Source organism: Rhinopithecus roxellana, chromosome 17 (genome assembly GCF_007565055.1).
Source record: "Rhinopithecus roxellana isolate Shanxi Qingling chromosome 17, ASM756505v1, whole genome shotgun sequence".
Lineage (NCBI taxonomy): Eukaryota > Metazoa > Chordata > Mammalia > Primates > Cercopithecidae > Rhinopithecus > Rhinopithecus roxellana.
The window spans coordinates 68891258-68909676 of NC_044565.1; the positions used below are offsets into that span (position 1 = coordinate 68891258).

The 18419-nt window shown below is 49.2% G+C and overlaps 1 protein-coding gene across 2 annotated transcripts in view; it reads left to right on the forward strand.

The window, feature by feature from the left end:
- The window catches only part of DPYSL5 (dihydropyrimidinase like 5), a 104362-nt gene extending 94706 nt beyond the window's left edge, over positions 1-9656 (forward strand). For both annotated transcript variants that reach the window (XM_010371265.2, XM_010371264.2), the window contains exons 10-13: positions 1329-1471; positions 1919-2126; positions 4045-4213; positions 6228-9656. In XM_010371265.2, coding sequence (XP_010369567.1) covers positions 1329-1471; positions 1919-2126; positions 4045-4213; positions 6228-6313 — 606 coding nt within the window. In that variant the 3' untranslated portion in view covers positions 6314-9656. The remainder of the gene's footprint in view (positions 1-1328; positions 1472-1918; positions 2127-4044; positions 4214-6227) is intronic.
- The last annotated feature ends 8763 nt before the right edge of the window (positions 9657-18419 follow it).

Below are 18419 nucleotides of genomic sequence, written 5' to 3' on the forward strand. Positions count from 1 at the left end.
GACTACAGGCGCCCGCCACCTCGCCCGGCTAGTTTTTGTATTTTTAGTAGAGACGGGGTTTCACCGTGTTAGCCAGGATGGTCTCGATCTCCTGACCTTGTGATCCGCCCATCTCGGCCTCCCAAAGTGCTGGGATTACAGGCTTGAGCCACCGCGCCCGGCCTGAATGATATTTTCTCCAATGAAAGTACCATACTTTATTTAATCCTTCCCTGATGTTTGGGACTTTCCACTGTTTCTAATTTTTGCACTTACAAATAATGCTATGGAGAACCTCTTTGTTCATGAGTGTGTGTGTCAGCATTTCTGATTATTATTTCTTTTTTTTTTTTTTGAGACGGAGTCTCGCTCTGTCGCCCAGGCTAGAGTGCAATGGCGCTATCTCGGCTCACTGCAACCTCTGCCTCCCGGGTTCAAGTGGTTCTCCTGCCTGAGCCTCCCGAGTAGCTGGGACTACAGGCCTGCGCCACTACACCCAGCTAATTTTTGTATTTTTTGTAGAGATGGGGTTTCACCATGTTGGTAGTCAGGATGGTCTCGATCTCTTGACCTCGCGATCCGCCCGCCTCAGCCTCCCAAAGTGCTGGGATTACAGGCATGAGCCACCGCGCCCGGCCTCTGATTATTATTTCTGATTATTTCCTTAAGACAGCATCCTAGAAGTGGATTTTTAGGCCAAGGGATATGAACATTTTTAAGGTTCTTGATTTGATATATTTTGTCTAATTGATTTCAAAAAAGATAAGAACTGGGACTTCATTTGAATACCACCTGTTCTGCACATGAAGAGTAAGTATTTTTGGTCTTGATCTATCTCAGATTAGATTCAAAATAGTATGAGTCCCAAAGAGATCTGAAGTTCTCAAGACTAAGCTCATGGAAGGCCAAGGAGATGGCTCAGGAAATCCCCTTGAAGAGACTCCATAGTACTCTGATGGGTGGGACAATAAGATGTTTTTCAAGAGCGTATATAACCCTTTGAAAATATCACCCTTAGTAGATGAAGGGAGATTCCTGACTCTTCAGTGTGGGCACATGAGCAGAGTTGGTTTTACAAACAGGAGGCAGATTTGCCCCGGGCAGGCAGCCTGAATGGAACCACAGCCACTGAACATAGTTGCTGGATGAAGGGAGAAAGGAATATGTGAGCACCTGGGACCCAGCCAAGCAGGCTGGCTCATCTGAGGTGGTGCTCACGGCTTTGTCCCCTTGTGACCACTGTCCTGACCACCTAAGCCCAAAGTCCATGGGCCAGCATCAAAGGTAACCAAGGGTTTGAAGCCCACCCCCAGAGCCTGGTTGACTTGATACTTTCTGCAACATTTCAGGTTGGAGGAAAGATGGATGAGAACCGTTTTGTGGCCGTTACCAGTTCCAACGCGGCTAAGCTTCTGAACCTGTATCCCCGCAAGGGCCGCATCATCCCCGGAGCCGATGCTGATGTGGTGGTGTGGGACCCAGAAGCCACAAAGTAAAGTTTGTTGCTCATCTCCAGGGCTAGAGGGGTTTGGGGTGCTCAAGAGGACTTGCATTACCGATCTCCAAAAGCATATAACTTTGCACTATTTCTAGCACAAAATATGGCCCTGGCTTGCAGTTGGCCCTCTTCTCCCTCCATCTTCACAGTCTTTCTTCTGTGTCACACATGTCTGGTGCGTCTGTCTCCTCTTCTTATAAGGACACTGGTCAGATTGGATTAGGGCCCACCTATATGACCTCACTTTACCTTAATGATCACATTAAAGGCCCTAAATAGGACCATGTTCTGAAGTCCTGGGTGTTAGGACTTCAGTGGAAGAATTTTGAAGGGAGCCAATTCAGCCATAACAACCAGCCTTTGGGGTTCAACCCTCCCATGGAGCTGTGACATTTTGACCTGCCCTCAGCGCTTTCTCTCCCGACATTGCCTCCCCACCAGGACCATCTCAGCCAGCACGCAGGTCCAGGGAGGAGACTTCAACCTGTACGAGAACATGCGCTGCCACGGCGTGCCACTGGTCACCATCAGCCGGGGGCGCGTCGTGTATGAGAACGGCGTCTTCATGTGCGCCGAGGGCACCGGCAAGTTCTGTCCCCTGAGGTCCTTCCCAGACACTGTCTACAAGAAGCTGGTCCAGAGAGAGAAGGTGAGGTGGGAGGGGGAAGATGCAGGGGTGTTGGCGCCCCCTGCCGGGGAACATCCTCCATGACTGTTTTAAATCTCAAAGAGATGTTCACTTCAGTTTTCGACCCAATTCCATTGCCCTCTCTCCAGCGTTGAGAGGGGAGTGTGTGGCAGGGCCAGGGAACGCTAGAGTCAGAAAATGCTGATTTCTGTTCCCCGTCTTTGATTACCAAGTGGCATTTTAAGTGGTCAGGCAGCAGGGGTCCTGAGTTGCTGAGGGCACAAACGGGAAATGTGAGTGTGTGCGACCGCTGAGCTCCTCCGGATAAGCAGGCTTGGGTTGGAGGAGGTGCTGGGGGCTGGAGATACTGCTTTGGTTTGGCCACCTCCCACTCTTGATGAAGCAAATGGGGGTAGAGCTGGCATTTGCAAAGCATTGTCTGAAGCACAGGAGGAACAGGCACCTGAACACGGGAGGCCCACACTGCTGGCACACAGACCACACGAGAGAGCTCAGAGCTTTCAGAGAAACTAAGGACCCTTCCCTCCCAGAGGCCAATGAGCGAAGAAATCCACTGCCAGGTCTGCTGTGGGGGCACAGGCTTGGGCTGCCTGAATGAAGAAAGCGTGACTTTCGTGATCACAGGGCTAAATCCGAAAGCAAACTCGGGGTCTCTCACTCATCACACTCAGCTAATGTTTATTTTTTTGTAGAGACGGACAGGGTTTAACCGTGTTGCTCAGGTTGCTTTTAAATTCCTGGGCTCAAGTAATCTGCCCGCCTCGGCCTCCTAAAGTGCTGGGATTACAGGCGTGAGCCACTGCGCCTGGCCCAATAGCACTTTTTAATACGATGTAGGACCATAAATGACCTCCGTAGTAATAACTGCTCCTACTTCTATGTTGCCTCTCATGTGCCAAAGCAGTTGGAACAGCTTTACACATACTAATTCATCTGCTGTCCTGCAACTCTCTGATGTAGGTACTAGTATTGTGGGCACAGAAAAGTAAGTTGCACAAAGCCACACAGTTTACAAGTGACAAGTTTACAGTTTACAAGAGTTGGGACTGGAACCTAGGCAGTCTGGTTGTAGAATATAGACTCCTAACTCTACTGCCTTTGTGAGTACAGAATGAGCTAGTGTTGCTACTGGGGGCCTCTCGTCTCCAGATGGGGCTGTGTTTAGCTTCTGTTCTCTCAGAGTTGTCAGACCGGTAAAGGGTGTGGTTTTGTGGGAGCCTAAGGTGGTGGGTAACGTGCTGTGTGGGAGGGAACTCTCTAAAGTTGATTTCCGATTGGGCGCGGTGGTTCACGCCTGTAATCCCAGCACTTTGGGAGACTGAGGCGGGTGGATCACGAGGTCAGGAGTTCAAGACCAGCTGGCCAAGATGGTGAAACCCCGTTTCTACTAAAAATATAAAAATTAGTCACGCACAGTGGCAGGCGCCTGTAATCCCAGCTACTCGGGAGGCTGAGGCAGGAGAATCGCTTTAGAGGAGCAGAGGTTTCAGTGAGCCAAGATTGCGCCACCACACTCCAGCCTGGGTGACAGAGTGAGACTCTGTCTCAAAAAAAAACAAGAAAAGCAAAGAAATTTGGTTAAAGTTGACTTCCTCAGATGTCTACCTGCTACCTTGGTAAGGCTTCCACCAGTGTTGGGGGGAAGCCAGTATCTCTCCCGTACACATGCACGCACACACACATGTGCATTCACACATATGCACACATGCACACACGTACACATATGCACATGCTCTTTAGGACGTACGAGAAAACTCCAGCCCCTGGACCCAAGGTTTAAGAAGCCTTGGTCGCTTGCAGTGATTTGGGTCTTGGGCAGAGTGGCAGTGTCAAATGTCCCACCGGCCCCCAGGGAGGCCATGGTTGTGTCAGTTCTGATGGTGTCCTGTGCTTCTGCTCTTCTCTCATCCTTCCCTAGACTTTAAAGGTTAGAGGAGTGGACCGCACTCCCTACCTAGGGGATGTCGCTGTTGTCGTGCACCCTGGGAAAAAAGAGATGGGAACCCCACTCGCAGACACTCCTACCCGGCCTGTCACCCGGCATGGGGGCATGCGGGACCTTCATGAATCCAGCTTCAGCCTCTCTGGTAAGAGACAGGGGGCCATGGGAGGAGGGCGGGGGGCCAGGAGGAGTGGCCCACCCAGGCAGTGGGACTTATGCCTGCTTTTCTTTTGTGTCCTGTCCTCCCTCCCGTTGCCTATTTCCAGGGATAAGTGCTGGTTTGGATATTAGACTCACACAGACATTAGTGGGGACAGGAGGGCTGTCCTGGTCCCTGGGCACAGCCGCTCTAATAGGCCATGGCCCACCTGGGGCTCTCCTTAGGGTTTCTGAGTTCAGATATTTTTGTCCCTTGAAACATCTTGAGGGCTGTGCACACAGTGGGTGCTCCAAAGATGCCCTGAGCTCAGAAGAGTCAGCCCTGTCTGTGGTTCACGGGACTGCACCCACTGGCCCCGGCCTGCCCCAGTCCACTCTTCAGCAACCTCTTTGCCCCTTCTGCTACCCACTTTCCTCCTCTGACCTTCCCATACCTGTCCCCGCCTTTACCCCACCTTCCCCTTCTTTTTTTACCAGGAATTGTGTTGTATACATTTTTTTTAACTTTAAGTAAAATATTTTCTCTCGACTTTTGATGCCCATTTTTTTCTCTTATCTTTCTGTCCCTTGGGTCCTGGTCCCAGTCCTTCTGTGGAATCTCTAGGTTCTTAGGGGGTCCCATCCGAGTTCTTAAAGCCACTATCTGCAGTTCCTCCCCATCCCCTCCATCACCATGCGAGCCACAGGCTCATAAATGATGACCCTCAATGGAGAACAAGCAGAGGCTGTAAGATGCCCCGGGCCTCCAGGTGGCTTAGGTGGGAACTGTCACCACCACTTGCAGGGACTAGGACCCTGGGTCTCCCTGAGCACCGCTGAGCTGCCTTCAGCATAAGCCCAGAGAGAGACCAAGCATCCACTCTGTGAGAGCTGTGCTAGGATGGGCACAGCGAGAGGTGCAAGATCCTGGTCCTTCCACCCACAGCCTGGAGTTTACTGGGGGAGACAAGCCCCGCACACAAAACATCCTGCTGTGACAGCAGAGAGCTAAACCAGAGGGATGCCAAGGGGGCAGCGCCTGCCTGCCTTGGCTTCTGTGTGCCCTGCTTTGGGCACTGGTCTCAGGACCAGTCTCATTGCTGAGATGATAGCTCCACTACCCCTGAGGGCCACTGCTACTCCCACCAGTGATGGGCCATGAATGGAGTCAGAAAGGGACCCTGGCATGGAAGACTTGTTTATGCACACTTAGGTCTTGCCAGTCCGGGAGGCGTGGACTCCCACCACTGTTGGGGCAGGGTCCTTTCTCCTGCAGCCAGACCCAAGAGGCACCAAGACCCCAGAGCTGCAGGGCCCCTGCTGACCAGCAGCCTCCTCTTCTTCTGCCCGAGAACCAAGACTGGCCAAAACCCCCGCTCAGACAGCAAACATCAGGCAGCCTGTCCCCTCCTCTCCACCCCAAATCTTGTCTGTTCTAAGCAGGCCAGGCTGAAGAATGTCCCACTGGGCTCTCCGGGGCACTAGACCCTCCTTTTCCCTCCCTTTGTGTTTTGTTTGTTTTTGTTTTTTTTTTCAATCCTTCTCCTTCTGTATAGACCCTCCCTTTGTAACTAAGTCATGGGATTTCAAGATGCGGGGCCTTTGGGCTGTGGTTCTTTCATTTTCCAAAACAATGGCATACCCTCATTTTTCTCTCTTGCTTACTCACTGAGGCATATGTACAAAGGCCCATGTGCCAACAGGCTGGCCGATGGCCTGCACGCACAAGAGACTGTATGCCCAGACGTGAGGCAGTGAGGTTGGCACAGTGGGCAGTTAATAATGTAGGCTCTGAATCAGGAAAACCTGGGTCCAAGTCCAGGCTCTGCCAGCTACACACTGCAACACGAGGCAAGTCACTTAACTTCCCTGAGCCTCGGTCTTCTTGTCTGTAAAATGGGATGGAGTGGCTGTGAGGATTCACTCAGGCCCTGCACACAGTGAGCCTCCAGGAGAGGGTGACTGTGGTTTGTTAGCAGGCACAAGAGCCCAGCTCACCCTTTGTGCTTCCTTTCCTGCAGGCTCTCAGATCGATGACCATGTTCCAAAGCGAGCTTCAGCTCGGATCCTCGCTCCTCCCGGAGGCAGGTCAAGTGGCATTTGGTAAAGGCACTGCCCAGCCCCTCGAGTGAGGACACACCGCCGCCACCAGTCCGCAACTCTCCGGCCACAGCTTCAGGGGCAGGAGAGGCTGGGCTGGGCAGCACACCACCCGAAGGGGGCCCCAGAACCTGCGGAGCCCTCCCTATGTCTGCAAAGTGATTCACTGTGCTTCGAGCCAGCTCTAACAGGCACTTTGAGATGTGTTCCTCCTGCTGTAGTCCTTTCTGCCTTGGCCTCAGTGGGCTTTTCTGGGGCCCAGGAAGCCCACACTATGCACAGAGCCCAGTGCATAGAGCCCTGGCCAGCCCTTCCTCTCACTCCTGCCTCCGCTGGCTTTGGGAAAGCCCAGACTTTAGTGCCCTGCCCCCTGGCTGACTGACCAGTTGTCCAGAGCACTTTAGCAGATGTGGTTTCAAAGTAAAGGCCTCCTCCCCCACCCCTTAGGCCCTGTGGTGACATTTCCCAAGCCAGACAGGTGTCAGCTTCCCAGCCATGCCCGGGACGTCCCATCTCCCCCAACCCACCTCTGGCCCTGTGTAGGGGCAGGGATGGGGGTGGCTGGGACACCCGGTGCCCCTCGCCAGCTTCTCTTGTGCCCCGCCCACACCCTCGGGGGGGGTCACAGGTCCGGAAGGGTAGCTGGGCGGGGCTCGAGGCTGGTGCCCGGCGCGTGTAAATGGTTTGGTTTTGCACGTTTGGTTTGCGCAGTAGTTTGATTTGACTTGTTTGTGCATCCTGTGAAAAATAACGGTGCTTGTGTCACTAGCATAGAATAGCAACAGGAATAGATGTGGTCCTTAGGAGACGCTGCACTCGACACTAACCAGACAGCACAGGGCAGGGGCGGTGGAGGGGCTGGGCTCACAGGCCTCTCTTCTCCCCGCCTGGGGCCTTCCGGGCTGCCGGAGACCCAGGCCCTTTCCCCCTCACCTCCCCTCCTTGTCTAGTTTCCCACATTCCAAGAGTGGGCCTGGGATGCTAGCCCCAGAGATCCAGCCCTTCAGGAAGCAGGTGTCCTTCCCCCTCTGCCCCGGTCACTCCCGGCACTCCCCCTGCCTTCCCCCCGTCTCCGCCCACCACACACACACACACACACACACACACACACACACACAACACGGCTTCCTGTAACTTCTTCCTGCTGGACAGAGACCCAGTGCTCCTCCTGTGTGACTGGCAAGAGGCCTCATGCCTGCTGAGAGAGGAGGAGTGGGAGAGGGGCTCGCCAGACAGCAGGGAGGGAGACCCCAGGCACACAGGACCTGGCTGTCGAACCCACATTGCTGCTCAGGTGCCGTGATCTCCCGTGGTTGGTACCAGGCCCTCGCCGGCTCATGACGTCATCTTCTCCCCTGTCTGTCCAGGTGGGCCCTCCCTGCTTCTGAAGCCCTACAGAAGTTCCCATGGAAACACTAGAGGCCGAGTGTCTCCTGCCACCTCCAGTGATCTGGGAAGTGACCCGGCCGCCTGCCCTTATTAAGCCTTGTCTGCCCCGTGGGAAGTGACTTCATGTTGCACATGTGATTTCAGCCCCTGAGGCTTGTGTGAGGCTTCTGGACCCTCAGTTAAAGGTCAGTCCCTGGCCGGGCGCGGTGGCTCACGCCTGTAATCCCAGCACTTTGGGAGGCCGAGGCGGGTGGATCATGAGGTTAGGAGATCAAGACCATCCTGGCTAACACGGTGAAACCCCGTCTCTACTAAAAATACAAAAACTAGCCGGGCGAGGTGGTGGGCGCCTGTAGTCCCAGCTACTCGGGAGGCTGAGGCAGGAGAATGGCGTGAACCTGGGAGGCGGAGCTTGCGGTGAGCTGAGATCGCGCCACTGCACTCCAGCCTGGACGACAGAGCCAGACTCCGTCTCAAAAAAAAAAGTCAGCCCCTGTACATCTCTGTAGTGCTGTTCGTGTATTCAAACCACTTCCATATATGACCTCTCACTCGGTCCTCATGGCAATGGAGCACTTACTATTCTTCCCATTTTACAGATGAGGAAACTGAGGCCCAGAAAGTTCAGGCCCTCTGACCCCAGAAGTGTCTGTGACCACCCTTCCAACCTTGGCTATCTACCCCAGCTGTGGAGAGGAGGTCTAGGGTGACATCTATTGTAGATCCCACCTGAGAGTTTAACCAACAAGAAGACTTACTTTCCTGGTAGGCAGCCTGCTTTGTTTTGCACAGGTAGATAGATTTTTTTTTTTTTTCTCATCTTTCTTATAAACAATCTCATGCACATTCTGTGTTTGAGCTAGGACTAGTCACCCTTTGGGGGCTAACTGTGCAGCGTGAGCTGCATCCACACCCTCACTTCTCCCTTCACTCCCCCTTTCCTCACTCAGGGGCTGAGAGGACAGAGGTGGTCAGTCAGGGAGCAGAGGTGTCGAAGGGGCTCATGGCAAGTGGCAGCCATTGGAACAGGGGTGAGGACTCAGGCCTGGGAAAGCCACCAGGGATGGGGAAACCATGACACCGCTTCCTGGTGCAGTGCACGCCATCTGTATCCCTGTCAGCCCTCACTGGGTCATGGGCCTTGGGCAGATGCCAAAGAGCCCAGCAGCAGTGGTGGTGGCCAGCTGGGCAAAGCATCCTTGCTTGGGCTAGGAAAGCTTTACCTTCTCTGAGTGCCTCCGCCCAAAAGATGCGTGACCCGTGGTACCGGGGAACCACATCTTGGAGTGGTCCACTGTAGGCCATCCGCTTCATCCACCCCCAGTCCTTACATAGGCCCTACCCTTTGCCCGGGAGCTTCTAGATGGAAATCAGAAAGAGATTCAAGGAGCCGAATAAGCGGTCAGCCCCCACATGCACTCCTTGCCCCGTGCAGAGCTCCAGCCAGCTTCGTCACCAGCCCCACTGGCTCCTGGTTGGAATGAAAGGGTCTCTGGTTGCACTGAATGCAGCTCTCAAACTGGTCTTGTACTTGCTGAATAAATACTGTTGTTCTTGCCTTAGCTGCTCTCTAGGTTTGTGGGGTTAAGTTGCCAGAAAATTGTGCTACTGTGTGTGCGTGTGCGTGCGTGTGTGTAGTGCTAGGAGTCCACAGTAGGTCTCTGTCGAGCCGATGTTGTGATGAGGGCTTTTCCGATACCCAGAAGCCACAGAACCACAAGGAAACCCAAACCCCCTCCAGCTGCTGAAGCACAGGCACAGCCTGGGGTCGGGATGGAGCCTCCAGCACCCCAGCACCCAGGTGACTTCCCCACTCCCCTGTAAATGTCATGGTGCTAAGACTGTGTCAACCCCAAGATGACACACGGTCCTGTGCTTTGGCCACCGTTTGAGGCAAAAACTAAACAGCCCGACACGTTGTGTTCTGGTGCAGGTTTGTATTAAACTGTAGCTACTTCTCACTTGGACTCTGTTGTGTTTCTTCAGAGGAGGGAGTTTGGCGGAGATCTCTTCTACGGTGACTGGGCAAGGCTTCCATTGCTAAGAAAAGGCAGCTTTGATCTGTCTCTCCTATTGGGTGGCCTGTGCAGAGACTGGATTTTTTTTTAATTCTGAGAGACAGAAGCCCCAGTGGTGCCAGATTTCCAGGGACAAGGTTGCCAATTTATCTGAAATAAATAGGAGGAAGAATTAGATGCAAAAGGGAAAAAACTAGACTCGCTCCATCTACCTGTAGTCACCTGTTCTTTTGGCTACCATTTTGGAAGCCCATAGCCACCTCTCCACTCGGCAGAACCCTTGGCTGATGGAACGATGGCTTCATAAAAAAATCTCAAGGCCAATGTGCCTTTGAAAGACCTTCCAGCTGCTCTCTGTCTGTCCAGAACCCCGCCTTTGGGGTTGGCCCTCTGTACTCTCAACCCCATCCATTGCGTTGAGACCCTCTACCTTCTCTCTAGAACTCTGCCAGATGTTGGGAGGATTATCTGATTAAACTCTTTCTCACTAAAGGGTAAAATTGTGGCTTCTAAGGCCGGGCGTGGTGGCTCATGCCTGTAATCCCAGCACTCTGGGAGGCCAAGGCAGGTGGATCACCTGAGGTCAGGAGTTTGAGACCAGCCTGACCAACGTGGAGAAACCCCATTTCTACCAAAAAATACAGAATTAGCCGGGCATGGTAGTGCACGCCTGTAATCCCAACTACTCGGGAGGCTGAGGCAGGAGAATCACTTGAACCCGGGAGGCGGAGGTTGCTGTGAGCTGAGATCGCACCATTGCACTCCAGCCTGGGCAACAAGAGCAAAATTCTGTCTTAAAAAAAAAAAAAAAAAATTGTGACTTCTAGTACTATGGGGTCACTGTGCTTATTTCTTAACCTTAAAATTTGAAGGTTGAGATGGATTTGCCAGCTTGAGATGGATGCTGAGTCCCTGCAATGTATTGCAAAGTGTCTGTTACCCTGTTTTCCCACAGCAGGAGAGCACACCAGAATTGGATTAACTGCCAACAATGCATTGGGTTTGGATGAAAAAATAACATGACCACACAGTTGGCACGTGGCATCTATCAGGCAGTCTACGGGGAAAAATAAAAGATACCCAGGAAGACATAGGGTGCCTTTTTACATATGTAGTTGTAGAAAAATAAAAGACCACAGACTCAGACTTTAAAATAAGCCTTGATCATTTATGAGAATCTGGATTTGGAGAAACCACACCAGTAGCAGCTAGGCAGCCACCAGCCTCTATTTTCTAACTCAGAATTACAGACTGACCTCTATATACCGGTATAGACTAACAGTAAGAATTGCTTTGTAGTCAGCCAGGCGCGGTGGCTCACGCCTGTAATCCTAGCACTTTGGGAGGCCGAGGGGCAGGATTGCCTGAGCTCAGGAGTTCAAGACCAGCCTGGGCAACATAGTGAAACCCCATCTCTACTAAAATACACAAAATTAGCCAAGTGTTGCAGTGAGATTGCTCCACTGCACTCCAGCCTGGGCGACAGAGTGAGACTTTGTCTCAAAAAAAAAAACAAAAAAACTTGGTTTGTAGTCAGTGGAGAACACAGGGTCTCATGACACCCAGGTGTGAAGAAGAAACCTCATGATACGTAGGGGTTGGTAGACCTTAGAGTCCTAAGTTAGTAACGGGCTATTTGACAGTGTTGTAACAACACACATTTGAAAGGGCTCTTAGTGCTTTCCCAGTAGAACAGTAAAGGATCTGGCATTTTGCTGACACTGGGTACTGTCTTATGATGGAAACTGAGTTATGTACTTTCCCTTGTGGACTTACAACCATACATTTAGACCTAGAGGGATCAGATGTCCTGGTTTGCTCAGGGCAATCCTGGTTTAAGTCCCTTGCCCCAGAATAATTATTAACAGTGTCCACTTTCACTGTCAAACATGTCCTGGTTTGTATAATAAATTACATGGTCACTTTCTGTATACCTATACATTCACTGGGCTATTACTGTGCCTGTCCAGGAGTTAAAAATTTTTCCATTGCTGAAAGACAAGATATGGCATCATAGGAGATGTGGAAGATGGGTCCTTCCACAGTGGATGGTGACTTAGGGGTTTGCATGACAAGCCCTGTGTCTTCACACAGCTCTTGGAGGCTTGATGAGTCTCAGTAGCTGGTGATGCCATAGGGTGGGGAAGGTCTGCGAATGCTTTTCTAAGCTTTTTCAGTTTGCCTCGTAGACCTCATTGTTCCATTAAAAGCTATAAGCCTACCAAATTCTATCACTTGCTTTTAAGGTGCCACTTAAACAGCTTACAACATTTTCAACTACATTTAAAATTCTATTTCCCTTTTAAATACCTTTCCTGAGTACCAAATAATTATTACCAATCTAATAAATTAAACTTATAAATATACTAAGTTTAACACTTTATTAGTTGTTTTGATGCTAAGAATAAACAATATTTCAACTTAAAATTATAAGTTTTAAGTTACACATTTTTTTTTTTCAAGACAGAGTCTTACTCTGTCTGTCACCCGGCCAGTGCAGGGGCGCCATCTTGGCTCACTGCAACCTCTGCCTCCTGGGTTCAAGCAATTCTCCTGACTCAACCTCCCAAGTAGCTGGGATTACAGGCACCCACCACCACCACGCCCGGGTAGTTTTTGAATTTTTAGTCGAGATGAGGTTTTACCATGTTGGCCAGGCTGGTCTCGAACTCCTGACCTCGTGATCTGCCCTCCTCAGCCTCCCAAAGTGCTGGGATTACAGGTGTGTGCCACTGCGCCCAGCCAAGTTACACATTTTAAGTTTATGAGATGCTCACTCTAATAGACCAAAAATTTCTCATAGAAATAAATAAAATACCAACTATGCCCAGATTTCCTCTTAATACAAAAATTTCAACACTATGGACTTAGTTCTTTAAAAACCTTTATTTTCTTAATTCTATACCTCCTGCCATTTGTAAGCTCTCACTGGGCTTTAGCTTTGAGTCTTTTATTTTATTTATTTATTTTTTGAGACAGAGTCTTGCTCTGTCACCCAGGCTGGAGTGCAGTGGTGCATTACAGCTCACTGTGGCCTCGACCTACGGGGTCAGGTGATCCTACCACCTCAGCCTCCAGAGTACCTGGGATCACAGGTGTACACCACTGCGCCTGGCTAATTTTTGTAATTTTTGTATTTTTTTGTAGAGACTGGGTTTCCCTTTGTTGTCCAGGCTGGTCTGAAACTCCTGGGCTCAGGCGATCCACCAGCCTCCCAAAGTGCTAGGATTACAGGCATGACCCACTGCACCTGGCCTCAAGTCTTTTTTTGATGACAAGTCAACTCCTAGAGGGTGCAAGGAAGGTCTGCTTACAGCTCCACTCCAATCTCAAATTTCCAGTGCACCTGATTTTCACTTTACCACTACCTGGTCATCTACAATAACTGAATGCACAGTTATTAGTGTAATGTGTGTGTATATCAGTTCTAGCCAAGGGAGTTCTGCCTCCTTTAAAAATGTTTGAATAAATTAGATCCTTCATGTTTTAAGGTTTCCTTACATTTAAAGCAACACATTCTATCCTTGTATAGCTTTTTTTAAATTGACTGTTTTTTAGAAAAGTCTGATTTACAGTAGCACAGATAGTGCAGAGTTTCCACCTACTCCACACCCGGCCTCCCCTATTACTAACATCCTACATTAGCATGACCCATTTGTTACAATCTGAGCCAATATTGATACATTATCATTAATTAAAGTCCATGCCTATTCAGATTTCCTAAGCTTTTATGTAATGTCCCTTTTCTGATCCAGGATCTCCTCCAGGACACCACATTACATTTACTCGTCATGTCTCCTGAGGCCCGGTGGACTGTGACAGTCTCTCAGACTTCCCTTGTTTTTGATGACCTTGACAAGTTTTGAGAAGTATTGTTCAGATATTTTATAGAATACTCTCTACTGGAATTTATCTGCTGTTTTTCTAAGTGGTTAGGTTGGTGTTAGGAGTTTTTAGAAGGAAGACCATAAAAGTCAGTTGCCATTTTCCTCATGTCACATCAAGGGTGTATACTATCAAAATGACCTATTACTCATGAGGTTGACTTTGATCACCTGGCTAAAGTCTGATCTACCTTTTAAAATTTATATGGTTCCCTTTTATGACCTAAAAGCTTCTCTTTTTACAGTATGTGACTTCTTTAAGCAACTAAGTATGGTTTGTATTGCTACACTAAGTTTTTCAGGTGTTTGCTAGATGATTCTCCTAGTTAGGAATTTTTTGAAATTCAGTATCAGTTGTAAGACTTTTGGCCAGACATGGTGGCTCACACCTGTAATCCCAGCACTTTGGGAGGCCAAGGTGGGCAGATCACTTGAGGTCAGGAGTTCGAGACCAGCCTGGCCAACATGGTGAAACCCCGTCTCTACTAAAAATACAAAAAAATTACCTGGGCATGGTGGTGCAACCCTATAATCCCAGCTACCTGGGAGGCTGAGGTGGGAGGATCACTTGAACCCAGGAGGCAGAGGCTGCAATGAGCTGAGATTGCACCACTGCACTCCAGCCTGGGTAGCAGAGCGGGACTCCATCTGAAAAAAAAAAAAGACTATTTAAGGGGGGCACAAAGATAGCAGTAACAAGACATATTCACATAAACACGAGCTCTTGAGGTTTTATCTGAAATCCTCTTGACACATGGGTCAAAATTTAGGCTTTAATTTAGGGCTTTACACACACACACACGCGCGCGCGCGCGCGCATTTACATGCAAACACAGAGAGAGGCTCATTTTAACTACATAACCAACTTTGTGACGCCTTTGAATAACAAGTATCCATTACCTTAAAGCTATTTAAGTTCAAACTTCCAAAATCCAATCTGAAATCCTAGGAAAAAAAAAAAAAAAAACAGAGACTAACCAGGTAAAATTAATAAGGAACTGTTAAGAAAGTATAATTTATTATTTTAATGGTACCCAGAAAGCTGTTGAAACTTCTCTATTTATTTATATAATTTCAGATTATGTGAGTTTTATTGAACGGATTGATAAAGCACACATTTTTCCAGCTGTGATGCATTTCAGTAGCAATAGCCTATACTGCTACCAAAACCCGCATTTTACATCACATTTACAAAAACCTTTAGCTATTAGCTTTAGTGCAGAAACTCAAAATATTTTTTTTCCTTTTGGAGTGTTTCTAGCCATGAAACTCAAGTTCTCATTGAAATCATGTATGCAATATCCAAAATTCCTAATTTCACATTCTGCATTAATTTATCATCTCAAGGGGGAAAAAAGATCACTTCACACAGAAAACAGTTGCTTACAATTATGCATATTTAAATTTCATCATCTGCTCAGTGCCTCTTGCTTTATTGGAATTTTTTCTTTTGGATACAAGGTCTGCCACTGTTACCCAGGCTGGAGTGCAGTGGCGCAATCACCACTCACTACAGCCCCGACCTTCTGGGCTCAGTCGATCCTCCCGCCTCAGTTTCCAGAGTAGCTGGGACCACGGGCATGCGCCATCACGCCCAGCTAATTTTTCAATTTTATAGTAGAGACAAGGTTTCCCTATGTTGCCCAAGCTGGTCTAGAACTCCTGTGCTCGAGCGATCCTCCCGCTTTGGCCTTCCAAAGTGTTGGGATTACAGGCATGAGCCACTGTGCCTCGTTTTATTGGAATTCTTGATTTTAAAATATCCTCTGGGCCGGGCGCAGTGGCTCATGCCTGTAATCTCAGCACTTTGGGAGGCTGAGGTGGGCGGATCATGAGGTCAGGAGTTCAAGACCAGCCTGGCCAACATAGTGAAATCCTACTAAAAAAACAAAAATTAGCCGGGTGTGGTGGCACACGCCTGTAGTCCCAGCTACTCAGGAGCTGAGGCAGGAGAATTGATGGAACCTGGGAGGCGGAGGTTGCAGTGACCTGAGACCATGCCATTGCACTCCAGCCTAGTGACAGAGTGATAATCCATCTCAAAAAAAAAAAAAAAAAAAAAATCCTCTGAAGTTTTGCAGTCTAAGTTTACCCTGAAGGGAGTTATGGTCTTTTGATCAGTCCCCAGTGATGCCAAGTTTCAAGACACTGCAGGGGTTAATTTCAGTAAAATAGACTTCCCTTGGAGATAGTCTTTGATCCCTTTACTGCTGAGGAATCAGAGCCTCTGGAGAACTTATCTTGAGGAGGACCATGGGTATTTTGAGCCCTAAAGGGAAGGAAACTTCAGTGGCAGTGCTTTGACGGCCCCTTCCCATCTTGCACTCATCTGACAGAAGGGTTCCCAGCGTGCACAGAAGAGGAAATCTGGAGACTCCTTCACAGGTATTTTAGGACTAGCCACCACATGTGGGAATTGCTGAGACTTCTTCAAACTACAATATTCCAGCATCCAGGCTTTCTTTCTTTCTTTTTTTTTTTTTTTTTTTTTTTTTTGAGGCGGAGTCTCGCTCTGTCGCCCGGACTAGAGTGCAGTGGCCGGATCTCAGCTCACTGCAAGCTCCGCCTCCCGGGTTTACGCCATTCTCCTGCCTCAGCCTCCCGAGTAGCTGGGACTACAGGAGCCCGCCACCTCACCCGGCTAGTTTTTGTATTTTTAGTAGAGACGGGGTTTCACTGTGTTAGCCAGGATGGTCTCGATCTGCTGACCTTGTGATCCGCCCGTCTCGGCCTCCCAAAGTGCTGGGATTACAGGCTTGAGCCACCGCGCCCGGCCTCTTTCTTTCTTTCTTTCTTTTTTTTGAGACGGAGTCTCACTCTGTCACTCAGACTGGAATGCAGTGGTACGATCTCAGCTCACTGCAACCTCCACCTCCCAGGTTCAAGCAATTCTCCTTCCTCAGCCTCCTGAGTAGCTGGGACTACAGGCGCATGCCACCTTGCCCGGCTAAGTTTTTGTATTTTTAGTAGAGATGGGGTTTCCCCATGTTAGCCAGGATGGTCTCGATCACCTGACCTCGTGATCCACCCGCCTTGGCCTCCTGAAGTACTGGGATTACAGGTGTGAGCCACCACACCTGGTCTACAGCAGCCAGGCTTTCTATGTTCTCCAGTGTGGTGGCCTCATGGAGGTATCTTTTTTTTTTTTTTTTTTTTTTTTTTTTGGAGACAGAGTCTTGCTCTGTCGCCCAGGCTGGAGTGCAGTGGCGCGATCTCGGCTCACTACAAGTTCCACCTCCCGGGTTCACGCCATTTCCCTGCCTCAGCCTCCCAAGTAGCTGGGACTACAGGCACCCGCCACCACATCCGGCTAATTTTTTGTATTTTTAGTAAAGACAGGGTTTCACCGTGTTAGCCAGGATGGTCTTGATCTCCTGACCTCATGATCCGCCCGCCTTGGCCTCCAAAAGTGCTGGGATTATAGGCATGAGCCAATGCGCCCGGCCTGGTGGAGATATCTTTTCTAAGTTGTGAGGATTCAAGCTTGTTCTTTGAGAAGCACTTTATAGTTTTTACTTTATGTCTGTAAATATGGTTTTGTAACTCCTCCCAAATATCTGCATGGGAACCAGTGAAAGATTTTGCCTTTCTTTGGTAACTCTCACTTGTTCACAGAGACCTTGCTTTCATCTGGCATCATGGTCACAGGAACTCAAGATGCAATTTGGACATCCCTTCTTTAAATAAATTCAGTAGATTGGGCATCATAATGGTTTACTATGATCTGAGCAGGGGTACGCCTCCCTTCCAAACCCTTGGGCTGAAGTAACCCGCAAGTCAAGCCAGCCCAGTGGTTCTCAAGTAGGGGCAATTTCTTCCCGCAGGAGACATTTGGCAATGTTTGGACACAATTTTTGGTTGTTACAACTTGCAGGTGGCGTGGTGCTATAGGAATCTAGAGGTCGGGAATGCTGTCAAACATCCCCCAATACACAGGACAGCCACCACATCAAAGAATTATCCAACCTAAAATGTCCGTGGCAGCAAGCTTGAGAAACCCTGATCTAGCCTTAGGGTGAAACAGGATATTCAATCACTTTAGAAAATTGGATAGGAAAAATGTAACAAGGGGAAAGAGGTAGCTCAGTCTATGATGCCTATTTTATGTAGTAAAGCGCTCTGAACTAAAACGTGCCAAGGATGGAGCTGAACCACAGCATCCCAGGCAGCAGAGAGGGGGTGAGGAAGCTGGAGGGTAGGACTCCAACAGGTCTTACCTTGTGTTTTCCCCGGGGCCTCATCCCTCCACCACCACTCTCAGGGGCTGTGTTGTGTCAGATCCTGCCACGACCACATTACAATGTGGCAGGAAACAAAAGACCACGGATGTAGAATTTAATATTAGCTTTCGTCATGTACTGAGACCACATGCAGAGCAAGGTTAAGCACTCACCAAATGGCATTTTGACTGTTACATCTTAATTCCTTAACTTTCAAAAGCACAGACCTTCTTTTACGCCTGGGTGTAAACTAAGACCCTCTCCGAGAATTGCCTTGTGGCCATGAGAGGAGAAGGCGCTTCTCAAAACTGAGGAAAGGGAAAGAAAACCTCATGATAATTGGCGGGGAAGGGAGGGTAAACATTATGGTTATCAGTAACATCCAAAAAGGCTATTTGAAGGGGTGACAAGCTATGTATCAGGAAGGAGTCATGTTGCTTGTTCAGTAAGACATTAGGGATGTATCTTTTTTCTTAATTCCAATGTTTTACTTCAAGTGTAATGGGTATAGAAAAAAGTGCACACGATCTAAGTACACAGCTCAATAAATGTGTATAAACTGGGACTGGGTGCGATGGTTCACGCCTGTAATCCCAGCACTT